At 42.7% G+C, this 22,995-nt stretch overlaps 1 protein-coding gene across 1 annotated transcript in view; it reads left to right on the top strand.

Annotated features, from left to right (window-relative positions):
- The window catches only part of HTT (huntingtin), a 797,032-nt gene that overhangs the window by 191,922 nt on the left and 582,115 nt on the right, over positions 1 to 22,995 (top strand). The window contains exons 13-16 of the mRNA XM_029606726.1: positions 17,441 to 17,561; positions 20,780 to 20,898; positions 21,059 to 21,196; positions 21,796 to 21,889. Coding sequence (XP_029462586.1) covers positions 17,441 to 17,561; positions 20,780 to 20,898; positions 21,059 to 21,196; positions 21,796 to 21,889 — 472 coding nt within the window. The remainder of the gene's footprint in view (positions 1 to 17,440; positions 17,562 to 20,779; positions 20,899 to 21,058; positions 21,197 to 21,795; positions 21,890 to 22,995) is intronic.

Below are 22,995 nucleotides of genomic sequence, written 5' to 3'. Positions count from 1 at the left end.
TAGCAGCGAGGCAAAGCTAGAACACCACCAAAGAACAGAATCACGAACCACAATGACAGAGTAGCAAGTATCAGGACCTATTGCTCAGGCACTTACTTAAGGGAACTAAAACTCCTTTTATTTTAGAGTAGCAGTGATGTCATCACTGTGTGCCACAGGAAATCCTGGAGGCTGGGCCTCTAAATCTGGTGAATGCTGTGTGCTCTTAATTTAAGCCACTGGATGCAGCCTCAAAGCAAAATGCTGAAAACCATGCTGGGACATAGCATCATGTTGGACTGGGGCCATAAGATACAGGATGCTGATCGGAGTGTAGCAGCCTGGGGGCAGTGGCATGTTACAATACCCCCCCTTAGGTCCTCTTCAGGGCCCTCCTCCAGATCATCTGTTCTTGGGCCTGTGGGGAAAGAGGAAATGGAACCTCTGGACCAGAACAGGGGCATTGAGGGTCTTATCTGGTTCCCAGGATCTTTCCTCAGGACCATAACCCTTCCAGTCTGCCAAGAAATAGTCTATTTATCACCACTTTGGAGATGATGATATGATTGATTTCAAACTCCGTTTTCGAGTCAGCAGAATCTAGGGTGGAAAGAGATTTTTTCTTGTAGTATCTTTTGAGAATCAGTAGTTTGAGCAGAGTTATGAAAGGAATTATGAGTATGGAGGTCAGGGGGAATCTTGAGCTGATAGGTCACTGGGTTGATTTGCTTTGACTTGATACGGCCTGATAAATCTAGGAGTAAATTTAAGTGAGGTAACCTTGAATTGAATGTTCTTTGAGCTAAACCATCCCAGGGATTAATTGCGGGGCATGTCTATACTTCCTGTTGGCTCTCTTCTTGAAGTGATGAACAGCTTTCACAAGAAAGGTCTGAGTATTACGCCATATTTCCTGCAGATTGGCAGAGAGACTATCAGCCACAGGGATGTCTGCGGACAAGCAGAGAGTTAGTGGCACTTTAGCGTGTTAGCTATAAATGATGTAGAATAGGGAGGATCCTGAAGATTGACATGGTTGCTGTAGCAGAATTTGGCCTTTGGAAGTAGTTGTACCCAGTCATCCTGAGTAGCTGTCATGTAGGCTCTGAGGAAGCTCTCTAGGATCTGATTAACTATCTCTGTCTAGCCATTAGACTGAGGGTGATAGGCAGAAGAAACATCTAGTGCCACTTTCAATTGTTTACAGAGGGCCCAGAAAAATCTTGAAGTAAACTGAACTCCATGGTTACTGACAGTAGAGCTGGAATATATGTTGCAAAAAGTGCTTGGAGAGACCAAGGGCTGTAGGTAAAGCTTCAAAAGGGATGAAGTGGGCCATCTTGGAAAAGAAGTCAGTTGCTACCTAGACAACAGTATGCCCCAAATTGGGGGGATAAATCCATAATACAATTCATAGAGGTGTGAGTCCAGGGTTAATGGGGCAAGGGAAGGAGTAAGCATGCTGGTCATTGATAGGAGGTTTTATTTTACACACAGTTGGTACAGGAAGAGATGTAAGTATGTACCTCTTTAGCCAAGTTGGGTCACTAATAGTTACGGGAGATAAGGTCCACAGTTTTACAAGTGCCCTGGTAGCCAGTGAGTTTAGAGTTATGAGCCCATTTCAGGACTCTCTATTGAAGACATTCAAGCACGAATGTCTTTCCAAGTGGGATTCCAGATGATGCCATAGGGATGACAGTGACAATCGTGGCTGGGTCAATAAGATGTTGAGGGGTATTAGAGGTCTGTAGGAGTGAAGGATCTGGAAAGGGTGTGTGCTTTGATATTTTTCTCTGCTGGGCAATAAATATGGCTAAGAACAGTGACCATCTGGCCCATCAAGGGTTAAGTCTCTTGATGGTTTGAAGGTATAACAGGTTATTAGGGTTTGTGAAGATGGTAAAGGGGTGTAAGGTGCCCTTCAGTAGGTGACGTCACTCTTCTAATACTAATTTAATGTTGAGTGGTTTGATTGCCAGTGCCAAAGTTCCTTTCCACTGGGGAGAATTTTCTAGCATAAAAGGTGCAGGGCAACAATTTGTTATTGGGAGCGGACTGAGAAAGGATGACCCCTATGCCCATTGATGAAACATAGACTTCCAAAAAAGAAGGGCTGTCTGGTGTTGGGCCTTGGAAGCACATGTGGAGAGAAAAGCATCTTTCAGATTGCTAAATGCTTGCATAGCTTTGGGTGGCCAGTCCTTTATGTTCGCCTCTCTTTTAGTAAAGGCAGTAATGGGAGCAGTGAGGGTGCCTGTAATAGTTAGTGAATCCCAGAAAGCATTGACTTGCCTTGAGGCCCACTAATTGTGGCCAGACCACAATAGTAGAGCATTTAAAGGGTCAATTTGCAGATGCTGCGCTGATATTATTTAACCCAGGAATGGGAGTTCTGGCTGATGAAAAGCACATTTTTCCAACTTGGCATAAAGAGCATGCTCCATTAACTGCTGAAATATAGTCTTGACATGGGAATAGTGGGCATTGAGATTGGATGAGTATATCAAAATATTGTATATTAAGATGCAAGTATACAGTAAGTGTCTGAATATATCATTGACAAAACTTTGGAAAACCACATTACAGAGGCAAAAGGGCATGCATCACCAAGAATTCACAATGACCATCCCGCATATTTAAGGCATTTCTTCCATTTTTCAACTTTGTGTATCTGTATGAGGTTTTATGCCCCTGCAGATCCAACTTAATGAAGATGGAAGTTCCTTGAAGCTAATAAAACAATTCTGATATTAGTGGCTTAGGGGTATTTCTTTTTTATGGTGATGGCATTTAAACTTTGGTAATCCAATACATGGGTGTAGCAATCTGTCCTTTCTCATGAAGAAAACCCCCAGAGGGGGAGCTAGATGGTATAATGAACCTCCTTTTGAGATTGTCCCTGATGTATGTTTGTTTATATTTATTGGGTACTTGATCGTAAGTCTTAAGTATACAAATCAATGTGGTATACAAAAAATAAAACTAACAAGTCATGCTAAAATAAACTGTGAATAAATAAATGGATTAAAAAATAATATAAAAGCAATAAAATAGCATCAAAACATTAATAAACCAAAATAGTGAGCAACAAACAACTAAAAAACTAAATAAAATAAAGTTATCATAAAATACTCAAATAGAAAACAGTAAATCAAATTGTGTAATAAATTGCATATAAAACAGAATGATTAAGAAAGTCTAATTGGTTGGGAAGGCTTGTGAAAACAGAAAAGTCTTAAGAGCTCCCTTAATTCTTCTCAAATTGCAGTGTTAAGGAGAAGGCTTTCCAAAGATTAGGTGTTAAAAATGAGAAAGTCTTCTCTTGAAGTTTCTAGTCTAATTTCCTTTAGAGGGGGAAGAACAAACAAATTATGTAGAGTTAATCGGGGTAAATAGGGGCAAGAAGACAGAAATATGAAGAGGTATCCCAGTGAAACGCCATGAATGTTAAACATTCAATGCTAAACTGAATTCATAGAAAGAGAGGGAGAGAGAGCCACTGAAGATCCTGAAGTATTGGGGTAACATGATCAGATTTCTGTAACCCAAAAATCAGTTTGGCTCTTAATTATTTAGACATTTTATAGACCATTTTTCCATGTATAGATCAAAACGCTTTACAAAGTGACATTCATAGTTATAACTCAACAAATGATGATTGGTTATAGAGGTGGTATTCATAGGCATTAATATCTATCAAGTGAAATTATCTAGTACGTATTAATAATTAAGGCAAAGAATATGGAAAATTTAAAACAAAATAGTTTTTACATCTTAATCAGAGAGTTGTTTTGAGAATCTTACATTCTCTCGTTTGATTTATTCTTCATGATTCAATTATCTTTTGTCCTTCTTGTCTTTGTGGCTCAATATATGCTGATGTTTTTAAGTTAGTTTATATGCGTTTTTGAATAGCCATGTTTTTAGCTCACATTTAAATCTCTCTCTATCTGATAAAATACATAACTTGGGCAGAGAATTCCAGAGCTTTGGACCTGCTATGAAAAACATGTGATCTCTTATGTGCATCACGTGTGCTCTGTGTTGTGGGATTAGTCTATAATCCTTTATTTTGAGATCTTAGTGTTAGCTGTGGATTATATGGTTGTAATGTCACTCCTAACAAGCTGGTGATATTGGAATAAATGATGTGACATAAGCGAGGGTGTAGTGTGATCATATTTCCTAGATCCTAATAATAATCTTGCTGCAGCATTTTGCAATCGTTGTATTGGTTTTAAGTGATACATTGGAAGATCTAGAAGTAAGGTGTTACAGTAGTTAGGTTTGAGAACATTAAAGTTTGCAATACAGCGCGGAAGTCCTCAAAATGTAATAATGGCTTCAAACGACGTAGTATACGCAACTTGGCATAACCTGTCTTGATTAATTTACTGATGTGCATTTTCATTGTAAGGTTCTCATCTAGCTGTATGTTTTGAACTGTTTGAAGTCTTCTCAGTTGGATAGTGGAGAAACTATGGAACAGCATGTTAAAATTATCAAGTCAAGATGAGAGAATAAGTAAGAGACTGGAGATCAGAATGATCCAGGTATGGTCTAAGTCAAATGCGTAAAAAGAAACAAGATGTTTGTATCAGATGTGAAATGTGATCAGAGAAAGTTAGCAATGAATCGGGCATAATATCTAAGGTAGTGATCACATCTTGATCTTGAATGGGGTTCTTGCCATCATAGGTATTGGGAGTAATGGTGATGCAAATTTCCTAGAGAACAAAATTGCCTCATTTACTGGGGTTGATCCTGAGTTTAGCTAAATGTAACCAGTTAGCAACAGATATTAAGCAGTCATTAAATTTATGGAAAGAAAGAGGTAAAACAGAATCCCAACTAGCAGTAATCTGGATGTTGTCAGTATAGATATAGCTATAAAAGCCCAAACTTTGAATAAGGGTAGTGAGTGGTGCAAGCTACAAAACTGAATAAGTTAGGGGATAGAATAGATCCTTGCAGGGACACCACAATAAAGAGGAGTGGTACTGATCTAGTAGAGTTGCATGCAACAGCATATGATCTGCCTTCCAAAAAAGATTTGAACCAATTAATGGACTGACTATGGACACCGATATCATGTATACAGTTAAGGAGTAGCTGGTGATTACCAATGTCTAATGCAGCACTCATCTCCAAGCAAACTAACAAGACCTACTTCCCCTTGTCTAGAAGTAGGCTTATCTCATTTAGCAATGCAGTAAATGCAGTTTCTGTATTGTGGCCTCTATGGTAGCCATATTGTCTTGGAATCAAACCAAAGGTGTTCTCAAGAAACACAGATAGTTGAGAATTTACCATCTTTTGAATAACCTTTGAAAGAGAAGGCAAGTTTGAGATAAGGCAGTGGTAATCTGAAGTGTCTGGATCTAGGTACATTTTTTTTTTTTAAGACATTGCCATGGTCTTTGGAATGGATATCGGATAAACTCTACCACAGTGCAGCATCTTTATTGGGCATTAGGTCTATGGCACAGTCATAGGGTCGATGGGGAGGTAGAGTTTTATCCTGTTTTTTCTACTGAAAATATCTATAAAGGAGGCATAAGTCATAGGTAACCTTGGAAGGGTGGAGAGTTCTGCAGTGCCTAGCTAGTTAGGGGAAGGACCAGGAAGCAGACAAGTTTGGAAACAGTGGGCACTCAAGGAGAGGATCCCTCTGTTTCCCAATCCATTACTGGACAATAACATTTTAGCCAGGGCAGACTAAATAGTATGGAGTTGACGGATTTCCGGAGCACAAAGAATATGTGTTCTTCATGTTGAAGTCCTCCTGTTAACATCATAAGTTCCATTGTATAGTGAATAGTGCCAGTTAATAGCTCTCCTTAGACAGATACAATGCAAACAGGTTTTTCAGAGGTACTAGAGGTATCTGGAACTCCTTCACCAGGACTTCCTCAATGAAGTTACCGGCAGCGCTGGAATTCAAAAAGGCCTCTGAGAAGAATCTCTTATTCCTGGAGCTTAACTGGACAGTCAAATAAATAATTCTTCATAGTGGAGTGGGTATTGCCTAGGGTAGCTTCCTCCATTAACCCTAGACATGGGTGTTTTCCAACTTGGGGACCTTGGGTTGATAGTGTTTGGTGATCTGAAGGTGGAGAAGCAATGTGACAAGATGATTGCTAAAGCTAGAAGAATGCTGGGCTGCAAAGATAAGAGGAATAATCTGTAAGAAAAAGGAGGTAGTGAAGCCCTTGTACAGGTCCTTGGTGAGGCCTCACCTTGAGTACTGCATTCGGTACTGGAGCCCATATCTAAAAAAGGATAGAGACAGGATGGAGACGGTCCAAAGAAGAGCAACCAAAATGGTGTGGTGTCAGCATCGGAAGACTTATGAGGAGAGGTTGACGGATTTGAATAGTTATACCCTGGAGAAGAGCAGGTGAAGTGGAGATATGATACAGACCTTCAGATTCCTGAAAGGTTTTAATGCTGTACAATCATTAAACCTTTTCTATTGGAAAGAAATCAGTAGAACTAGGGGTCACGAAATGAAACTCCAGAGAGGACAACTGAGAATCAACGTTAGGAAATATTTCTTCATGGAAAGGGTGATGGATGCCTGAAATGCCCTTCTGGAGGAGGTGGTGAAGATTAAAACAGTGAAAAAATTCAAAGGGGCATGGAATAAACAATGTCGATCCCTAAAGGTTAGAGGAAGAAGAAAAGAGTGCATGGGGGTAACTTGTTGGTGCGGTGGGTACTACCCTTAACCAATAAGTCTTGATACTGTTGATGCAACTCCAACATTATTCTCTGCTTCAACAGCAGGGGGAAAAGGGGAATTATATTCAGACAGCAACCAATGAGGGCCCAGTTTTTTACAGGCTGGGAAACTGATAAGCATGGGGGTAACCAGTACGGTGCAGCAGATACTATCATGAGCTTGATGGGCAGTCTGGTGAACCATTTGGCCTTTTTCTGCTGTCATTTCTATGTTTCTGTGCTGGACTGCCTGAGAGAAGGCAAGGGAATGTTAGCAGGATTCATGGCCTGAGTAAACAGTCACGACTCAAGAGTGTGTGGACCCTTGGGGCTGCTATTGAATTACAATCAAGCCAGCACATAGCACTGCTTAGGCTCCAATAGTCAGCAACAGATTGCTAAGAAGGGACTGGTCCAGAATAGTCAGCAGGAAGTAGTGAAGTAAGGCTGGAACCCTGAGGCAGCAGCGAAGCAACAGAGTACAGAATCAGGAACCACAGTGGCACAGTATCAAGGATCTTGATCTATTGCTTAGGCACTCACTTAAGGGAACTGAACCTCCTTTTATTTTAGAGTAGCAGTGATATCATCGGTTTATACCACAGGAAATCCTGGAGGCTGGGCCTATTAATCCAGTGAGTTCTACATGCTCTTAGTCTAGGCCACAGTTGCAGCCTCGAAGAAGGATGCTGGGAACTATGCCGGGTCATCACCACAGAGGATATAACACCATGCTGGGAATTGCAGCTTGGGGGGGGAGGGAGGGCGGCATGTTACAAAGACTAAAGTGCATTGCACTAATTTATTTATTTATTTATTTATTTATTTATTTATTTATTTATTTAAGGCTTTTATATACTGACATTAGTATGCAAACATCATATCGGTTTACATTGTAACTAAAAGGAAGGAAAATGTTGGGCATCTAGTGCAGAGGTAGTTAATAAGAAAGCTAAACAATGGTTGACAGTGGTCCTTGATCAAGCTCTGGTAGTCACAGGGTTAGTATCTATTTAAGTCTTTGTCATGAAATCTAAGAAAAGGCCTTCCCGAATAGTATGCCAGCCTTTCAGAAGATTAAGTAAGATGTCCGAAGGCTAGAGGTAGCAGTAACTTTTTCCAAAATTTAGGGACATAGCAGCTGAATGTGTGTCGCCTCATACAAGTCAGTCCACAGGAGGAGAAGATAGAAGGCCCAGGTGAGAGGACTGAAGTTCTCTTGTGGAAAGTGTAGGAAAATTACTAACTGGGAGAGATTCTCCGGGCCAGTTTATTAAACTTTTTGAAGACAAAGCAAAGAGTTTTGAATTGCTTTCTGTCAGGAGCCAATGTAACTAACTTAGTATTAGCCTTACGTGGTCATTTGTTTGACCACTATTAAAATTCTGACAGCTGTACTCTAATAACTGAACTTGTGTAAGATTATATAGCAGCATCTCAATATAAAGAATTGCAGTAATCAGTGTGGCTAGTGATTAACACAAGTATAGTAGCAAGGTTGTGTTTGTCAGATTAGTTGCGCAGTTGGCAAATCTGATGCAGATGTATAAAAGGTTTTGAAACATACGTGGTTCTCACCATCTTTGAGATATGGATTCCTGTTTTCGTTGTTGCCGTGTTTTGAATATGCTGCTGTGAGCACATGAGATGAAAAGAATATTTGACCCCTGATGAAGATGGCTTTTTCCATCAAAACATGGGCTTGTGGTGGGCAAGTTAAGGGTTCGAGCATGTCAAGAGTTTGCTCAATCCTTTTTTATAAGGATTTATAAAGTATTTCTTGAGCAGAACCCTTTTTGGGAAGTATAGACTTTATCTTGCTTGGAGGATTTTTTGGAAGATTTTGGGGGATTTGTTGTTTTAACAGATAATGAGATACATAAACAAGGGTTATAACATAGTCCAATGAATGGGTAAACGATAATTTAATTGAAAAAGCATGAAGCTTCATTGCCTAGCAAGAGACATCAAATAAATGGATGCACTTTACTAGTTATTTATTATTTGTTCATTTAAAATATTTATAAACATCTTATCTAAATTTCTAAGTGGTTCACAATAAAAACAGTCATAATAAAAAAAAATGCATTAAATGATCATAACACAACAAATCAAAAACAGAAACAAAATAATTATGAATCATACTGAGCTGCTTCAAATGTCTAATAAATCCATTGCCTGAAATCTTGGTATCTTTACCTATAATAAAGTCATAGGAAGTCTGGACTTAACAATTAAAATATTTATTTTTTACACATGTCATATTCTTATTATCCAGAATTGCCTGGATCAATTAAATGTTGTATGCCTGATTAAACAAATGGATTTTAATCATTTTTCTAAATTTAAGAAAAGAGCTTTGTTTCTTTATCTCAAATGGTAAGGAATTGCAAAGTAGAGGCCCCTGGATCATAGAAAGACACTCCCGTAACTCATCTAACCTTATGAATTTAACCGATGGAACCTTTAGCAATGATTGGGATGCTGAGCAAAGGGATCATATAGGCTGATACAATTTTAGGTCGGTGTTAAAGGGTGTTAATTCCTTTGAAGACAAATAATAAAACCCTGAATTTGATTCACCAGATAATGGGAAGCCATTGAGATTGGTTCATAATTGGCGAGATATGTTGGTGTCTAGGAATTCCAGAGAGAATTCTTGCTGTCGAATTTTGTACATATTGCAATACTTTTATTGTTACTTGTGGCAACCCCAAAAATAAGGTGCTGCAATAATCAAGGGGAGTCATAATTAAAGAAAGGACAATGGTCTTAAGGTCATTTTCCTGTGAATCAAGTGTAGTTGATGATATGCTCTCCCATTCTAAAAGATCTTCACTCTCCCATTCTAAAAGATCTTCACTGGCTCCCAGTACACTTCAGGATTCTTCATAAATCACTTACAATTATCCACAAATATATTCACCATCAGACCCCCCTTGATCTGCTACACCCGCTCAAACTGCACTCGACGGCCAGACCTTTAAGGGATGCCTACAAGGGATCCTTACATGTACCTCCTATTAAAGCTGTACAACACTCAAACATCAGAGACTGGACATTCTCCATCACAGGTCCCTCCATCTGGAACACCATGCCTCCAGACCTCAGGCAGGAATCTTGTCTACTAACTTTTAAAAAGAAACTAAAGACATGGCTGTTCTGCCGAGCCTTCCCCGCCACTAGTCCAACAGCCTGATTTAGAATTGTCCCAGCAATCATGTAAATAAACAAGCGCTAAATCATGTATATAAGTTATCATAAGGACGCTTACAAGTTATCATGAGGACGGCTGCTTGCCTCCCTCATATACTCTCTTGTATATTATACTCTATCTTCGTTCCCCTTCTTATTTCCTACTCCAAGTTAACGCATCCTTGTTATAATGTAACTTTATACTCCTTCAAATTGTCTCTTGTTATTGGTTGGTTATAGTTTCTGCTTGTTCGATGTAAACAGAGTTGATTTGATTTGTATCTAGAAAGTCGGTATATAAAAGCCTTTAATAAATAATAAAATAAATATGCATTGGATACAAGTTGGACAATATGAGGGCATAATAATGTGTCCATTAGAACACCTAAATTGCATACTTGATTTAGTTTAGGAATAGCAATTCCATTAATAGATTGGATAGGAGATTTACTTCTGGAATTCTTGCAAGATACAGGATTTCTGTTTTCTTCGTGTTTGAGGTTAAATTATTCATCAATCAATGGTTTAAAGATGGAAAAATAAACTTGATTCTTTCTAGTGCATCATTTACTGTCCCATCAATTTGAAGATAAAACTGATATCATCTGTAAATATCCAAAAGTCAACATTAAGACTCAATATTTTACAAATAGGACCTAAATACATATTAAACAGGGAGGTAGATAACGCTGATCCCTGTGGAATCCCTGTGTTTGGATCAAATAAAGGAGAATCAACATTTTTGTGTACCCCTTTTGATGATGCCCTTTTAAATACTGTATGAGGTAAACCATTTATGGACAGTACTAGCAATACCAGTTTCCCTCAGTTTCATTAAGAGAAAATCATGCTCAAGAGTATCAAAGGCCACAGTTTGATCTAGCAATACCAAGAAAATTTTTTTTCCACTATCAAAACCCCTCCAAAAAACATCAAAGAGTGAGATTAATAAGTTTTTCGTGCTATAACCTGCAAGGAAACCATACTGATGGAAACTAAAATAGAATGATCATCTATGAAAAGTTGTAGTTTAAAAAAACCCCAAAAACTTTTTCCAGAATTTTTGAAATAAATGGGAGATTACATTTAGATCGATAGTTATATTCATCTTTGATACCTTATTAATTGATTAAACTGTTGCAAATAGCTTTTTTATCGTTATTATAAAGTTTGTTATACCTCTTCATAGATACATTTTTGTCTATGGATTCATGGCAAAACATTTTTTAAATGCAGAGACCCCTTAATTTGTGCACATCTTATATTCCAGAAAGTACTTAAATACATTGCTTATATTTGAACATAAAAGGAGACGTAATCAGAAGAACAAACTACGATGCAATAAGCTTAAGAGACCGGTAAACTGATATTTAGAGCTATCTGGCTAGCACGAATACTTTAACATGCGTAACATTTTTCACATTGGCTTTGTAGGACTTAACCAAACTGTACATCTTGTTTTCATTACTTTTGTTCAGCTTTTATATTTATTTTGCCTATGGAAAGGGAAATACTTTGTCTTCAGTTAACAGGTAACATCATTTCCCTGTACGTACCAGGATCAGTCCAGACGGTGGGTTATGTCCCCCGTCCAGCAGATGTAATCAGAACTAAGACTTCTAGGGGAGGTCCTATATAATCTCCCCTCCCCTGCCTCAATCCTCAGTATTGTTCTGACTCCAGCAGATGTGAGCAGGGGACACGGTGGTCCCCAGCACCATAGCTTAGGTTTCTAGGCCTAGTTTCAGAGGGATCAAGTTAAAAAAAAAAAAAAAAAAAAAAAGAGATTAAACCTCTTATCTAGTCAAAGTTAGTATAGAGCAGTCTGCATAGTGAGGTGCTTCTGCCCTCCCTGTCTGCCTAGTGACTTGCTGACAGGCTGCTCTAGCAGCTTCGCTCTCTTGCCTCTTTTCTTTCTCCTTCTCTGTGGGGTAAGTGTTGTGTTTTATCTTTTAGCTTACCGGGCGGTCTGACAGCCGACTGCGGGCCAGGACTTGGGGTGCCAATCTCTCCCCCTTGGCCCTGTTCTTAGTCTCCCCTCCCCCCTCCCCTGTGGAGCGAGTTGACTCCCGACCTGCGGCCCCGCGACATTACATTCCCCGGGGCCGCCAGCCTTCGGGAGGTGAGATTCCCCGAAGGTACCTTAGGGTCGGTGGGGGGGGGTCAGTCCGGCTCCCGTATACCGCCTCCTCTCTTCTTCACGATCGTCGTTGCCGCGTGCACGAGCGCCCACCCCTCCTCCGCCTCTCCTGCTTCCCTCGTTGCAGATGCAGCGCATGGCCCCCTGTGAGGCCGCCGGCCGTCAGGGAGAGCGCCTGCCCCGAGAGGAGAGTCGCTCAGGCTGTACCTCCGAGGGAGAAGACAGCCCCCCTTCGGGGGAGCCCACTAGGTCGCAGGATCGAGCCGGCATGAAGCGGCAGGCTCCGTTCCCGCTGAGTGTGGGAACGGCGGCCATTTTGTTTCAAGATACAGACGCCGGCTTCTCTGAGGAGGAGGCAGGAGAAACAACTGGGGCCACGCTGCCGTTTTCAACCTCTGGAGTGACATCGGATCCCACTGGACAGCTGGGGAAGGCCCCGGGGAGTGGCTCCTCGGCCTTTCCGGCTTTTTCGCCAGAATTTGTGGTCTTAATGCACCGGGCCTTTCTACAGAGCAGGGACTTGCTGGGGGGGGGGGGGCGGGGGTCCTCCTCCCCCCCCCTCTAAGCTAGCTCGATTGGACACCATTTTAGGGGGCAGAGTCCCCCAAGCCGGTACCCCACGACTCGACGAGGGGCCAGGGCCCTCTCGAGACCCTCCGGGGAGTCAGTCGGCGCCGCGTTCCGCCTCGGGAGGGGACGTCCCTCTGGACCCGGATGGGGAAGCTCCCTCTTGGCGACTCAGTTGCAGGGCGACGACCCGCGGGTGCTCTGTATTTTTCAGGCTGGGGAATTGGACGATCTCATTCCCCACATTCTGCAAGAGATGGATGTCGACCCTCCTCCTGATCCAGTGGAGCCCGACCCGAAGGTCAAGAAGGGGGATCCTCTCCTGGTGGGCCTTCGGCCATTGGCTAAGGCATTTCCCACACACCACACCATATTGCAGCTCATCTCCAGAGAGTGGGATGCGCCAGAATCCAACCTTAGGGTCAGCAGGGCCATGGAAAAAAAATTGTATCCCCTTCCGTCCGACTTCCTGGAGCTTCTCAAGGTTCCTGCCGTGGATTCCACGGTCTCGGCAGTCACCAAGCATACCACCATTCCCGTCACGAGGGGTACAGCTTTGAAGGACATTCAGGACAGGAAGCTGGAGGTATACCTAAAACAGATCTTCGAAGTCTCAGCTTTGGGAATGCGGGCTGCGATCTGTAGCTCGCTAGCACAGCGTGCGGGACTTCGTTGGGTCCAACAGCTGCTTACTTTCCAGTCTCTGCCGGAGGCAGAGGCTCAGCAAGCGGACAGGTTGGAGGCCGTCGTCGCCTATGGCGCTGATGCCCTATACGATCTCCGGCGGGTTTTAGCTCGCTCGATGGTTGCGATGGTATTGGCGCGTCGGCTCCTGTGGTTGAGAAACTGGTCGGCTGACGCCTCCTCCAAGACTTGATTGGGTTCCCTTCCCTTCAAGGGCAGGTATCTTTTTGGAGAAGACTTGGATCAGATCATCAAATCTCTATGAGAATGCGATCCATAAGTTACCGGAGGACCGTCCTCGTTCTTCCAGACCCTTCAATTCCTCCAGAAGCAGGTATCGAAATCAGCGCCGGTCTCGGCCCACGAGGCAACAACCGCCCAGGGCACCATCCTCTCGTTCACACACCTGGAACCGGTCCTTTCGGGGACGCCGTCACGGCAAGGACGGGCAAGGATCGGGTACCTCCCCAAAGTCCTCACAATGATGCCAGGTGGACCCACGGGTGACTCCCCGTCTGGGGGGTCGACTTGCTCTCTTCTACGAAGAGTGGGTCCAAATCACATCGGATCAATGGGTCCTAGATATTCTAAGACACGGCTACGTCTTGGACTTTGTACATGCTCCACGAGACAGGTTCCTGTTTTCCCCATGCGGGTCCAGGCTCAAGCAGAGAGCCGTTCGACATACCCTGGACCGTCTCTTATCTTTGGGCGCAATAGTACCGGTCGCGGCCTCTGAGCTCGGTCGAGGTCATTATTCAGTTTATTTCGTGGTTCCCAAGAAAGAAGGTACTTTCCGGCCAATTCTGGATCTCAAGACCGTCAACAAGTCGCTCAGGGTTCCTCGGTTCCGCATGGAGACGCTTCGCTCGGTGCTGGCTGCAGTGCACCCAGGGGAATTCTTGGCTTCGCTGGATCTTACGGAAGTGTATCTTCACATCCTGATCCATCAGGCCCACCAGCGCTATCTACGTTTCAAGATCCTGGGACAGCATTTTCAGTTCTGAGCCTTACCCTTCGGACTGGCCACAGCCCCTCGGGTGTTTACCAAGGTCATGGTACTCGTAGCGGCGGCTCTCCGCAGAGAAGGAATCCTCATGCATCCCTACCTGGACGACTGGCTCATTCGGGCGAAGTCCCGAGCGCAGGGTCTTCGAGCGGTGGACAGGATGGTACGTCTCCTCCACTCTCTGGGGTGGATTGTCAATTTTGCAAAGAGCAAGCTGGTACCATCTCAGTCCCTGGACTTCCTGGGAGCCCATTTCGATACGAGGAAGGCGATGATTTTTCTGTGACCGGAGAGAGCACAGGCGCTTCGCGAGCAGATCCTCATTTTTATGAAGCTCGAAACGCCCACGGCGTGGGACTATCTGCAGGTGTTGGGCACCATGGCCTCCACCATCGATCTGGTCCCGTGGGCCTTCGCTCACCTGCAACCTGTCCAGGTGGAAACCAGCGTCGCGGGACTACCAGGCGGTCCTGCCGATCCCGAGGTCAACGTTACTCAGCCTCCGCTGGTGGTTGGACCCTCAGCGACTCGCCCGGGGTGTATCCCTGGAGGCCCCAGACTGGGTGATAGTGACCACGGATGCCAGTCTGTCCGGTTGGGGAGTGGTCTGTTGACACAGCTCGATCCAGGGCCGATGGTCGGAGGAACCAAACGCGTTGGGCCATCAACCGTCTGGAGACCAGGGCGGTTCGTCTGGCGCTGCGGGGGTTCCTCCCTCTGGTACACCGGTGGGCGGTCAGAGTTCTGTCTGACAATGTGACCATGGTAGCCTACATCAATCGCCAGGGGGGCACGAGAAGCCGTCTCGTGTCCTTGGAGACAGACAGTCTGATGGAGTGGACGGAACTCCACCTAGAGCGCTTAGCGGTGTCTCACATCGCGGGCGTAGACAACGTACAGGCGGACTTTCTCAGCCGCCAACGCTTGGACCCCGGAGAGTGGGAATTCTCGGAAGAAGCCATGGGGCTGATAGACAAGCGCTGGGGGATGTCGCACATGGATTTGATGGCAACCGCCTGAAATACAAAGGCAGTCCGCTTCTTCAGTCGCAGATGAGAGCACGGCGTGGAAGGGGTCGATGCGCTGGTCTTACCGTGGCCACACCAGTGCTTTCTGTATGTGTTCCCACCGTGGCCACTAGTGGGAAAGGTCATACGAAGAGTGGAGGCGCATCCGGGGCCAGTAATCCTGGTGGCGCCGGAATGGCCTCGACGGCCGTGGTTCTCAGATCTGCTCCATCTGACGCTGGAAGGGCCGCTTCGCCTCAGTCACCTGCCGCGTCTTCTTCGTCAGGGATCAATATTTTTCGAGGGGGCAGATCGCTTCTGTCTTGCGGCTTGGCTTTTGAGAGGCGCACGTTGAGACGTCGCGGTTATCCTGAGCCCGTCATTTCTACTCTCTTTTGGGCGCGCAAGACGTCTACTTCGGTCAGATATGTTCGGGTGTGGAAGGTCTTTGAGGAGTGGTGCGTATCACACGATATCCGGTCGACACAGGCCTCGGTGGCTCAGATTCTCTCTTTTCTACAGGCAGGCCTAGACTTGGGCCTGGCATATAACTCGCTCCGGGTACAGGTGGCGGCCTTGAGCGCTTTCCTTCAGGAGGGAAGTAATATTTTGCTGTCGTCTCATTCGGATATCATCCGTTTTCTGAACGGGGTGAGACATTTGAAGCCTCCGATCTGTCCTCCTTGTCAGTCGTGGAACTTGAACCGGGTCCTCCGAGCTCTCTCTGGTCCTCCTTTTGAGCCCTTACATACAGCTACTGTTAAAGACGTTACGTTCAATACTGTCTTCCTGGTAGCGATCAGCTCGGCGTGGAGGATCTCCGAACTGCAGGCTCTTTCTTGCCGGGAGCCATATCTCCGGTTTGCGGCGAAATGGGGTTTCTCTCCGCACCGTACCATCCTTTCTACCCAAGGTAGTCTCGGCTTTTCACCTCAACCAGTCGGTGGAACTGCCCTTGTTTCCTTCGGCTGATTCGGGGGACCTGCACAAATTGGACGTACGATTATGTCTGATGCACCATTTGGAGCTCACAAATGATTTCCGTCTGTCAGATCACTTGTTCTTCCTTTGGTCAGGCCCGAGAAAAGGTTGTATGGCTTCCAAACAGTCCATCGCTCGCTGGTTAAAGGGAGCGATTGTAGCGGTGTATATTGGAATGGGTAAGCCTCCTCCACTAGCTGTCAAGGCTCATTCGCTCCGGGCTCAAGCAACATCTTGGGCGGAGAGCACGTCTGTGTCGGTCCAAGAGATATGTAGGGCGGCCACTTGGAAGTCGCTCCATACTTTTGCGAGACATTATCGCCTGGACGTGCGGGTGCTGGCGGGCGGGCTTTTTGGGGACAGGGTCATTCGCGCAGGGCTGTCCTCGGCCCACCCATGATGGGGAAGCTTTGGTACATCCCACCGTCTGGACTGATCCTGGTACGTATAGGGAAAAGAAAATTATTCCTTACCTTGCTAATTTTCGATCCTGTAGTACCATGGATCAGTCCAGACCGCTCCCTGTGTCTGGGGTTATTAGGGTGGGACATCCCTGCTTTCCTTTCCATTGCCGATGTGTCTGTGTCTTTTCTTCTTGGGGTTTCCAAGATTTTGTTCTTGTCTGACAGTTATGTTTGCAAGTTCACTGTTCAGTTATGGTTTACCAGATTTAGTTACGGCTGGATTGCTCAGCCATTTTGATTTCAAATTGCTTACTTGATCCCTGTGTGGTAGTCTCTTCTCTTCTGGGCTTTGCTAGTCTAGATACTGAGGATTGAGGCAGGGGAGGGGAGATTATATAGGACCTCCCCTAGAAGTTTTAGTTCTGACTCCATCTGCTGGATGGGGGACATAACCCACCGTCTGGACTGATCCATGGTACTACAGGAACGAAAATTAGCAAGGTAAGGAATAATTTTCTTATGTATTTTATTTGATTGATTTGCTTTAGTGAGAGTAGGCTAGTATGAATGGTGCTTTTCTTTCAAACATCTTTTCTTTCTTGTTTTTCTGTTACCAACACTACTAATTAGAGACCTTGCTTACCATGCTTAAAAAAAGAATTTGAAAATGTGAAATCCTATTAGTGTGCTTATGCATTGGGGATTTTTAAAATGAAAATTCTAAAACTGACCTACTTGAATGCTGTAGGTACTAGATGGCACTGAAAACCAATATTCTGGGATGCAAATTGGACAACTGCAAGATGAGGAAGATGATTCAACTAACATTCCCCAAGAAGTGTTAGATCCTTTCAGAAATTCATCTCTTGGTATGTTTGCCTGTGCTCCTTTATCTGGTAGCCACTAGTCTCTCTGCTTCTTTCTTTCTCCCGTTAAAGTCATATACTGTAATGGCCTTTTGATACATTTCACTGTTGAACCCTTTTTACTGTAGCTGTTGGACTGGCCAGCAGATGGTGTTATATTAGCAGTTCATTCTCATTTGAGTAGTGTGTGTGCCTTGAATTCTGTCTGTGCCATAAATTTCTAGTCTTTATAGATTAGTTGTCTTACACTAATTTTACAAAAACAATGTGTTTATCCTATTTACTACATTGCGGGGCTACAAAGAGGGCAGTTTGCCTGTATAATAGGTATTACAGAAGAACCCAATTTTTTGGGTACAATACAGGATATACTGGACTTTTTAAGGCAGAATGCCTGTTTTTTATTGTATTTTATCTGATAATGATATTTTAATATTAATACTATAGTATCTTTTATATCAGGTCCTGTAGAGGGCAATATCCAAAGGCATTTAGCTGGATAACTTGCAAGTTATTTAGTATCCCCTTTACGTATCCCGCTAACTTTTTTGGCTAACTCCTACACATGCCTTAGAGCAGGTCTAAAGTTATCGGAGAACATATTTCCCGATAACTTTAGTTTTAACCAGCTATATTCAAAGAAGATAGTGGGTTAAGTAGCAATGGCCTTCAGAAAAAAAAAAAAAAGATGCTTAGCCAAGGATTACCAAATTCCAGCCCCAAGTCAATGGGGGGGGGGAATTGCCCTGCCGAGCTGAGTCACCTCCCCACACCCCTTTTTTTTTTTTTTAAAGTGAAATTATGATAGGTCACTGCTGAGCTCACCCTCCCCCCATGCCCTCCTTGGGTAGAATACATTTTAATCCATATTCTTTCTTTTCATACCTGGCAACTCCCTAAAGCCTTATCTATGCCAAAATTGTGTCCCAGCTGCTTTCAGTGTTGCACCGACAGAAATACTGGAAGCTTATGTTTCCGGCATTATTGTCAGCAACGTCAGAAGCAGCCAGGACCACAGCATATCCATGATACTGGCTCAGACAAGGCTTCACTTAAAGTGGGAGGTTTAGGTTGTGATGGGGTAGGGGGGTAGAAAGGGAGATGAGGGAACATGGATAAGTGCTTATTCTAAATAGGGGGAGAGGGGGAGCCTGGTACTTGACCTATCATACTTTTACTTTAAAAAAAAAACAAAAAACAAAAAAAACCCAAAACCTATTTGGAGGGTAGTGGGGGACATGGCGAAGTAGGACAATTATTTTTATGTTGACTTTGGGGGCTGGTATTTGGCCACCAGACCTTAGCTCAACTTTTTTTTTAAAGCTATTGCCACTTAGCTAGTTATTAGGCCGATACAGTACAGTGCGATACAGTACAGAGCGCACTCTGTACTGTATCGCACGTTTGGACACGCTAGCTTTACCCCTTATTCAGTAAGGGGTAATAGTGCGTCGAAAATGCGCGTCCAAACCCCCCCCCCCCCGAAACTAATAGCTCCTGCAACATGCAAATGCATGTTGATGGCCCTATTAGTTATTCCCACGCGATTCACTAAGTAAAATGTGCAGCCAAGCCGCACGTCTTACTTTCAGAAATTAGCGCCTACCCAAAGGTAGGCGTTAATTTCTGCCGGCGCCAAGGAAATGCACAGAAAAGCAGTAAAAACTGCTTTTCTGTGCACTTTCCGACTTAATATCATGGCAATATTAAATTGGAGGTCCCAAAAGTTAAATAAAAAAAAAAAAGTAAAATAAGTCCACGGCTCGCGGGTTGAAAACCGGACGCTCAGTTTTGCCAACGTCCGGTTTCCGAACCCGTGGCTGTCAGTGGGTTTGAGAACAGACGCTGGCAAAATTGAGCGTCGGCTGTCAAACATGCTGACAGCCGCTGCTCCTGTCCAAAAAGAGGCGCTAGGGACGCGCTCACCTGCTCTCCCGCGATTTTTACTGTATCGGCCTGTATATTCGTTGAATATAGCTGGTTAAACTAAAGTTATCCAACTACCTTTAGCAGGATAACTTTAAACCTGGTAGATGGTGATCAAAAAATGGCAGGCTAAATTTAAAGTTATCCAGCTAAAGTTAGCCTGATAACTTTATTTGGAGATGCTTATTGGGACATTTATCTCACTGAATGTCCCTGATAACTTATTCATCTAACTTTAGTCTGATAAGTTATGTTTTCCAAGTATTTGAATATTGGCCTCTTTGTTTTGAAAAACAGGATTTTGCATGAAACATAGTTGTTTTCATAGTAGTGGATGGTATTAACCCTTAATTTTAATGTCTTAGATGCAGCTAAAGCATGTTTTAGGATTTATCAGTACATCCAGTAAGTTTTTTTAATATGCTGGTGTCCTCAAGTAAAGGCACTATTCAACATTTTGTAAAGTGAAGTGTTAATAGTTTTGAAAAAATCCAAATGAAACATATGGCATGTATTTTCAGAAATTGTGTTTAGGCTGACAGTTTATGAATTGGCAGGGACTGATCTGTTCACTCTTCTGCTTCCTTCACCTCACCCTTTCCCCTCATTACCATGGACTTGAGTTCTATGAGCCCTGCTGGCATTTGAACAGCTGGTTTTCTTGTTGGCAACAGTGTTCTTTCTGCTAGTCCATTTTTTACCATGTTAGATTTCTATACTTAATCTCTTTCCATCATTTAATATGAGTATCTTGTGTGCTCTGTTTATTTCTGCCTTGGAAGATATAGTAGTCTATGTAGATAGCAGACAGTCTCTTTCAATAGAAGTAGTGATTGAAATTCCAAGTGATGAGTTAAACAAAAGCAAGTTTGAAAAACTGGGTTTTTAAAGGAGATTTAAACATAGTCTATGTGGCATTTCTTGGATAGAAGAAGGGAACATGTCCCATAGATGGTGGGCAAAGACAAGAAGCCCAAAACCAAGAAGCAGCCTGCTGAATGTGAGGCATATAGCTGTCACAAACCTAAAGGAAGTGCTGTTCTATAATAATTATTTTATGCTCCAAATTTTTAGGATAGACTATAGGGATTATACCAATACAGTTGAAACTTGGGAAAAATGATTTAATTTGTTTTAACCAAAATATGTAGATTTAGTTTTTCCTTTTTTGACTGTTTCGATTTTTAATGGAAACTTAGAAACCAAAATCCTGAAATTTTTAGCAAAATAGCTATAAATATTACTTGAACACAAATTTAATGATAAACTTAACTATGTGTGTTTTCCATCTGAAGCGCTAAGCCAAACTCGTTTACTGAAAAATATGGGACATAGCAGACAGTCCTCTGATAGCAGTGTGGATCGCTTCATAACCAAGGAAGAAACTGTGGAGCCTGGAGAGCTTGAGAACAAGGTGAGTAGTAACATTGTAGCATGGGTAAAAATGATTTCTGGAAATTAACACAAAACATGCTGCTATTTCTTCATTATAAAATAAGGTTACTTGCAAGATACTTCCAAACTGCAATCACTTATCTATGTATGTATGTATGTATTTATTTATTTTTTAACAGCCTTGCAGAATAAAGGGAGACATTGGCCACTATACGGATGGAAATGCAGCTCCTGTGGTTCACTGTGTTCGTCTCTTATGTGCTTCATTCCTCCTCACTGAGGAGAAAAGTGGTAAGTTCATGCTTTTTTTGTGTCTTGTTTCATTCCCTATTTGTCCAAGAACAATTTTCTTTGCTTTTAGTCTCCCTTGTTGGCTGTGGGCTAGAAAGAAGTTGTTTTTGAGCCTGAACTGTTTGGCACCACTTTTAGATGACTGATGGTAATCTTCCCTCCTTTTTGGGCCCAGATGCAGGATTTCAAAGCATAGGAGACTTAACCATGGGGCAGTAAACTAAGCTTTGTTGTTCTGTAAGACATGTTAATTCTAATCACTATCTGAGAAATCAGCTTTCTCTGCAATAGCAGAAACTTCACTTTTATGGAAAATTGTAATTAGAGGAAGGGGGGAAATTTGAGAATTCAGTAAACTTTTTATACCTATGAATTCAGTGAAACAGCCAAATTGAGTGTAGATTGTTGCTACATTCTGGATTCTAACCGAAAAGGAATGAAAGGATCAATACTTTAATGAATTTTTTTCAAAACTGCAGTGTGATCTTTACTGGATTTGGGCATTGTCCTGCAACCAGTAAAAGAGCAACTTCTCTTTTATTATCCAGTGACTTGCATTTTGAATCCAAAAAACCCTCTATTGAAGAATCCATTTAGTATTAAAGAAGTATTTATTTTTCCTCAGCTCCTGCCATCATCTCTCCCTCCTTCATCGCCATGTAACCTCTTTAACACTTTCTATACAGTGGATCCCAGGCAGCAAGTATTAAACTTGATTGGTAAAACTTTAATTATTTCAGGCTTATAGGGAATTCAAAGCTTGTTATTTTGTGAGCTCTTGAGCTCTTTTTTCCTCTTCCTATTCCTTTTCTCTAGTCAGCATGTATTCGCATGCCTTTTGGAGACCAAGAGGGCAAACTTCTCCAGAGTGTAGCATCACTGATGCTTGACCACCAAGTGGTGCCATAGAGCAGCATATAGTAGCCTAATTTCAACCTGTTGAGATTAAATGTTAACTCTGATTAGCTTAGGCTGACGAGCACTTAAATGTAGTGAGGCCTGACATTTCCAATTACAGGTAATTATTAAATTATGTAGTTTTAACTGTTGGGGCCTTTGAGCAATTATGATATACAGTTCTTTAATGGAAAAGAAATTGTAACATATTACAGACTTGTAGGATTGTGTATTATACTGAAAATTCTTTGAGGTTTTGTTTTAATGGAAAGACTCTCATATGTGTAAAGCATGTACTATTTCTGGTTACCTAGAGGACATGCTTTTTAAACAGTAAATTTCTTGGCATTCAGACAGGTTAATCCACACCAGTGGGTTATGCACTTCCACCAGCAGATAGAGACTGAGCAAAACTGACATCATGGTATATATACCCTTGCACTGACATCAGCCTGCCCATATTCTCTGTTTCCAGCAGATGATGGACGTGCATCACCCTATTGGAGATAATATAATAATATATAATTTCATATATGGCAGCAGTATAGAGAAGGGAGAATAGAAACCAGGGAAGTGTAAGGTACAAACAATTGAACACCCACACACACTACAGTAATCACTAAGTGTGTAGTTTTAATAGATAGCTCATCCCTAAAAGATACGTTACAATAATAAAACTAGTTTTGTACTCAAAACTGATATAGAGAGACCTGGACATGATTTATCACATTTAACAATTAACATTGATCACAAACTGTTACCGAACCTTATGGCACCTGTGTAAACTGACAGATTTTAGAATCATTACTTTTATGTGCCTTACTGTAAACCGTTGTGACGGTACCCACCTTAACGACGGTATAGAAAAGATTTAAATAAAATAAATATCGATAGATATAGAGATATATATATATATATATATATATAA

This window comes from Rhinatrema bivittatum, chromosome 1 (genome assembly GCF_901001135.1).
Source record: "Rhinatrema bivittatum chromosome 1, aRhiBiv1.1, whole genome shotgun sequence".
Classification (NCBI taxonomy): domain Eukaryota; kingdom Metazoa; phylum Chordata; class Amphibia; order Gymnophiona; family Rhinatrematidae; genus Rhinatrema; species Rhinatrema bivittatum.
The sequence above is the reverse complement of the archived record's forward strand: the minus strand, read 5'-3'. Positions and strand labels throughout refer to the sequence as shown.